The sequence below is a fragment of the Myiozetetes cayanensis genome, unplaced genomic scaffold (genome assembly GCF_022539395.1).
Source record: "Myiozetetes cayanensis isolate MyiCay16 unplaced genomic scaffold, myiCay2020 scf23, whole genome shotgun sequence".
Classification (NCBI taxonomy): Eukaryota; Metazoa; Chordata; class Aves; order Passeriformes; family Tyrannidae; genus Myiozetetes; species Myiozetetes cayanensis.
In genome coordinates this window covers 10,415,218-10,421,217 of record NW_026087445.1, presented here as the reverse complement: position 1 = coordinate 10,421,217, position 6,000 = coordinate 10,415,218, and the positions used below count along the sequence as shown (strand labels likewise).

General features: G+C 51.6%; 1 protein-coding gene across 4 annotated transcripts in view; it reads right to left on the bottom strand.

Annotated features, from left to right (window-relative positions):
• Positions 1-826: 826 nt before the first annotated feature.
• MVB12B (multivesicular body subunit 12B) overlaps positions 827-6,000 on the bottom strand; it is a 57,813-nt gene continuing 52,639 nt past the window's right edge. For all 4 annotated transcript variants that reach the window (XM_050319897.1, XM_050319902.1, XM_050319898.1 and 1 more), the window contains one exon: positions 827-5,478. In XM_050319897.1, the coding sequence (XP_050175854.1) occupies positions 5,392-5,478 (87 nt within the window). In that variant the 3' untranslated portion in view covers positions 827-5,391. The remainder of the gene's footprint in view (positions 5,479-6,000) is intronic.

Below are 6,000 nucleotides of genomic sequence, written 5' to 3'. Positions count from 1 at the left end.
TCTGTGCCCACCTGCCAGCCCAGGAAGCCACAGGCTGGCGTGGGATCGGCCCACTCTGGTTTATGTCCTCCCCACACCACCTTCCCCCCAGCCAGGACATTCAATCAGGTGCCAGTGACGGCTCCCACGGCAGCTCCAAGACGCTGCTTCTTAGTTTTTGGTGGAACAAGTGGTACTGCTTTCAAAAGGTTATAAAAACATGAGCCTGAAGAGAATGCTGGGAACTCGGGTATTAATCTCCCTTAATTCAAAGACCACTCAAAATAAGTGAAACAGAAATATTGGCTGGGGTGAGAAGATGCCAGAGGTCAGATTGTGCCCCACCAGCTTGGGTCAAGTTCAGAAGAATAATTTAGCATAAAGAAAAAGAATTTTCAATGTAGTGGTGTGGCACTGGCCTCTCCCTGGCTGAGCAGCCTATTCCCCCGGGGGGTGCCAGCCTGCCCACAGCGATGCCAGTGCGGCCACCGCAGCCCAGACCATGTGGCCACCGGCAGAGCTGATGGGATGGGCACTGCCCCAAGCCGAGCGCTGCCCTCACTGCCAGGGGCACCATCCCTGTGCCAGGTACTGCTTTTGCCAGGTTTTGCCCTGTCCTGCCCCATAAAACACTTTAATTGATTTCTGTTTTTGACTTTGCAGCATACCTTTGGAGCAAGACATTTTAGATAGATTTTCCATGGCTTTTTATATCCAATTTCCAAGAACAAAAAACCCAAACCAAGAGCACATTCCCTACTGGGGACCGTGCTGCCACCCCCACAGTTCACCATTCCAATCCAGGTAGCTATTTCAGTCAGAAAATTAAAACACAAAGCACAGAGAATAAACTGATTAAAACAAGTTTCATTTAACAAATTATATTAAGAATACAGACTGAGTTATCACAGAATGAAACTTCCCTTTGTAAAATACAGGAGGGTCATCTAAAATAAATATAAAACATAGTAACATTCATAAGATTAATGCACAGTAAAATCACTTTCAATAACCCAACCATCTTAGAAAACCACTTTGCAACTGCATAAAAGGTTCCTCTCTGCCATTTGCATGATGACATTTAAATCTGTTGCTGTTAGGAAACAATTTCATAACAAATGACCAGAATATCCAAAGTGTTTGGTTTCCCTGTAGTGAATGAACTGAGCAGCACCTCACTGAGCTTGTTTGTGAGCAGGGAGGCTCCTCCCTGTACCACAGCCAGGTCATCTGGGTTGGGATGACTGACACCAGCACTGCTGGGCTGCCCCGCTGCCAGGATTCCCACTGCTGGGAGGGATTCCCGGCTGTTAGTCAAGGCTCCAAGGCTGAGGTAATTAATTATCTGGATGTAGCAAGATGTGTCTGCCCTTCAGGAGGAGCGGGAACACCTCTCTGGGCTCCTGGGGCTGCCATGGGAGAGGCCATGGGCACATCTGGGGAGACAGACCCCATGTCACCCTGGGGGCAGCAGGGAGGTGAGGGCCAACATGGGACCAGCCAGCTCTGCAGGCACCACATCCTGATTTCCCTCCCCCCAGGAGATCTCAGGGCCCCATGGAAGAGGAGGTTCCAAGGTCAGCAGATGCATGCCCTCGCCACTAGCATCTGCCTGGCACGTGCCTGACCGTGCCAGGAATTCTCCAGGCTCAGAGGTGTGCATGTTCAGTCTGGAGAGCTCAGAACACTGAGGGGGTAGTGGTGGGTGTGAAACCAAACAAGCCCAAGGCTACAGATTACCAGCAACTTCTCACTGCACAGGAGGCTCCCAGGGATCCTCGGACAAACACCGCAGGCACACGCAGGGACAGTCACAGGAAAAGTCAGACAAAGTTTACTCCTATGGAACTAAGGCTACGAGGTGCTCCCACGGGGGAGACACCCGCTACAACTGTTCACACTTGAATTTTATCACAAAGTTCACACTCTACATCACTTCCTGTTCTAATTTCTTGCCTTTCTATGGTTAAAACAGCAGACAGCACAGCCCGGCCTGGGTGGGCACAAGTCACCTTGGCACATGACCAGCTTCTTGCTGTGAGGAATCCAGGAGGCAGCACGTCACTACAAACTCACATCAGAAGGTGTATTTTACAGTAAGCAAACTCCTTATTGCTGCTTTTCTGTCTCTGTTGCAGATGTACGATAATTTGGCAAACTAACTTCTCCATCAGCCACAAGACTGAACTACCTAGAGACCAGTTCTGTTCTACAAATTCAGGCAAGGTAGCCAAGCACATCTGGTAAAGCTTTGCAAATCCCCTTCTGTTGCTTTCCACTGACTCATCCCCTCCCCTTATGCTCCAGAAGGCTTTTCCACAGCCAGACAACATCCACATCAGGCTCCCTGAACACTTATTGCCTGGGCCAATGCTTCCAGAGTCGCATTTCGGACAGGGAGGAAGATGCAGAGATGCTCATACTGGCAATGGTACATGCCAGTGTGGAGGACTCACTGCGAGGATGCAAGGACCAGCCTTGCAATGAGCTGCTGTGAGTAGAAAAGTTATAGAACAGCCAGTAAAACCTGCCCATGGAAAGGCTGACCCGACACTCTGGATCTTGGGAACTCAGCGGTGCAATGAAAAAAACTTCCTCTGATCAGTGGACTGTGAAGTTGACACAGTCAACCACCCTGCACTGTGTGTCTCACTGTGCTTTCAAGCAGTGGCTCCGAGCCCTCTCCCTTTTGGAATCGCCCAGTTTTCCAGCCTGTGGTTAGCAGGGCTGAGAGCTCAGCTGGCTCTCAGCAGCTGCAGCTTCTTGCTCAAAACACCTTGATTTGCCCCATTAGCCCCAGAGGAAATGCACCTGTCCTTTCATGCATTTGGAACAGGGTGTCCCTGCAGTGCTAAGGTGCAGGATCGCACTGTGGACAGCAAACTCATCTCTTGAGGTTCTTCACAGGTGCACCCCTAAGCAGCTTTGCTGGGCCAGTGTCAGAGAAGAAGTAACTACAAATATATCCTTAAGATGTAGATGCCTGTCCTGCCAGTGTTTCAAGCACCCAGTGTCTCCTGTAGGTCACTGCAGAACAGGCTGAGCTCACTATCTCCAAGGCAGCTGAGCAAACCTAACAGTTAAAACATTAAAGCATAGATTTTATCTCTAAGCTAAATCTCACAGAAGGGACTCGAAGCTCTGCACCCATTTTCCCAGACATACCTGGGAGTGTGGCACTGAGTGCAGGGCTTGGCAGCTCTCAGAACCCACTCCTCGCTGAGCCCCCTGGCTGCTGTGCAGGCAGCCCTGCCCTCACACGGAAAGAAGCAGCTTGAGGAAGGGCTCCTGGCAGTGGTCTCTCTATCTCCCACTGGCAGGCACTGCCCCTGGAGCTCTGCAGACGATTCTGGCTGCTCTGCACCAGCCCACAGCACTGGGAACAGGGAAGGTCAGCTCTCATCCCAAAGCTATGAGGAATGCACCGCTGCAGACAGCTCCTGCCTACCTGCCGTGACCACTGAGCCACAGGAGAAGCTATAAATGGATGTCACAGAAAACTACAGAACAAATTACAAGCAGAAAAACAGACAGACAAGAGATGGATGAGATGGGTACAGCACTACAGTGTGGAGTGGATTTGAACTTCAAGTGAACCTGAGCCAAATGACCAGGCTGCCATGGTATGTTCATTTGTCGATGTCGGCATCATCAATCTGGCCTTTGTGAAGCCTGGCAGTGAGGTCTGGCTTTTCTTTCCTGCAGGATAAATAACAACTAAAAATGTTGCTGCAACCTCCAAGTAAACGAGCACTTCCAGGGGGTCACACAAGGCTCCAGAGCTGGTGCAAATGGCACAGCCTTAACTCTTTTGCCCGAAACTAACACAACCAAACTGGCCTCTGCTCTCCAACCACATGGTTGCTCTAGAGGCAGCTCCAGAAAATTATTTACCTGATTGGAAGCAGCTAAAGCAAAGATCTGGACTTGGTTTGTCTCAAATGTTACAGTATTTTGTGCTCATTATCCCAGCACTATGGTGCGGTGCCTTAAAACCAAAAATGAATCTTTGGACAAGAAATATTTTACATATGTACAAATAAAAAATAGAAGCTGACAGTACAAAACCTGCTATTAGTCACCATTCTGTGCAACTAGCAAATGCCAGATCAATCCAAGGCAGTGCAAAGCGGGTTGGGGCACACATATGACCCAGGCTGAGAGAGACAACACTGTTACTGTTACCATGGCAATTGCATTTCAGTGGCATCAGGAAATCACTGTTTTACAATATAAAAAATTGTATGTTTTAACACTTACTCAAAAATTGCCATTTTGCTGCCATGATGTAGCTTTGTTTTACAGCAGAGACTTAAAAGAGCAGCATGGAGTCAGATGGGCACTTGTAAATAACTTATTACAGCAACGGACTTCTCCAAGACATGCATTTGGCTCAGGAGTGAGCCCAGGTCAGTGATCGCAGGGGGCTGAGGTCAGGGTTTAATGCATCCCACTCTCATCCTGCGTCATGTCAGAGTTCAGTCCTTCCCTATGAGCGCCCAGGGAACAGGCACATCGCTTTTATTTTAGCAGCTAGCAGGGCACGTTAGAGAATTGTTTCAAGTGACTGGCAGGTGATGGTATCCCAGTTGTCAGCAAGGTCCTGGCTCCACAGGCAGCTTGGCCAGGTCAGCAGGGTGCTGCCAGGGTCTGCCAGCGTGGTGCTGCCAGCATCCAGATGGGAAGAAACACAGGATGTTTGTTGGTCTAGATCCGGATGGACACAAGGACACCCTGTGCAAAGCGGAGATGCTTCACCTTGGCACTCTGCCTGCCCTGCCCTGCCCTGCCAGTGCCCAGGGAGAGTCCAAGATAGGCATGAGCCAGTGGCCCCAGCTCCCCCAGCTCCAGCAAATCCAGTGACTATAGTGGGTGTATGGGGGGGAACTGATCCTGGCTGTGGCAGAACTGATGTGCCTGGACCTTGGTAGAGGGATGAGGCACCTGCTGCAGCTCAGTACTGCCACCGGACCGAGCACTGCAGGGACCTCCTGCTGCAAGGCGTCGAGAGCCGATCGGTTCCACAGCAGCTTGGGCAGCATTACCCGGCCATGCCTTTTACTCTTCCATTTAGGGCTGAGAGTTCTCGATGGTCTGTGAGCTCCCAGCTGTGTTTGCAGGGGTTTGCTACAGCTCGGGATTCTGTGACTGTCCTGCAGCAGGGTTACAAAGCGGGGATGACCAAGGCTCCCATCCTGTACTCACATGGAGAGGGGTCTGCAGCAGCGTGTGAGGGGGTGCAGCTGCCGAAGGGTCGCGCAGTCCCAACGTGTGGAGCGGCGTGTGCAAAGGGCGGTGCAGCGCAGGGTGGTGGCCGGATGCACGAAGGTCTGCCAGGAGGGTCCCAGCACTGTGTCCTGTGTCCCGCTCAGTAGTATGCACGCACACGCCTGCTCCGGCGCCGATGGCCCCTCAGGATGGCGGGACGGGCGGGCACCGGGTGGGGCTGGGCGGCAGGCGGGCCGCCGCGCTCTGCTCCGTCCGGAAGCTGTAGTCATACTGCAGGGTAAAGCAGAGAGAGAGAACCTTGGGGCACTGACCCATGCAGCCCAGGCCAGGGCATGTGACCATGCAGCCACACTGCTCATGCCTAGGGTGGGACGATACAAGGAGCAGAAAAATGTGGTAAAAACTGGGCCTGGCAGCAGCTGGCCCAAGCAGGGCCATACATGGTGAGCCTGCTGGCATCACCTGACCCCACAGCAGTGACCACTCGAGGTAAGATCTACCCCCTCTCTCAAAACCCAGCATTAACACAAACATGACCACACTCATCCAGTACATAAAACAGCTAGTCAGAAAGATTCCCTTTGGCAGGTTTTATACACAAGCCAATACCGTGAAAATTAACATGTTCAGTTCGACAAGGTGGGTGAAAATTTCTATATACACATCCCTGCACTCCCACGATGTCACTGCAGCCCAGGGACACCCCTGCAACTGAGGGACAGCCCCACGCAGCCATGGAGCCCAGGTGCTGAAGCGCCTGGCGTGCACTGTAGCAGTGCCATCTCGTGGTAT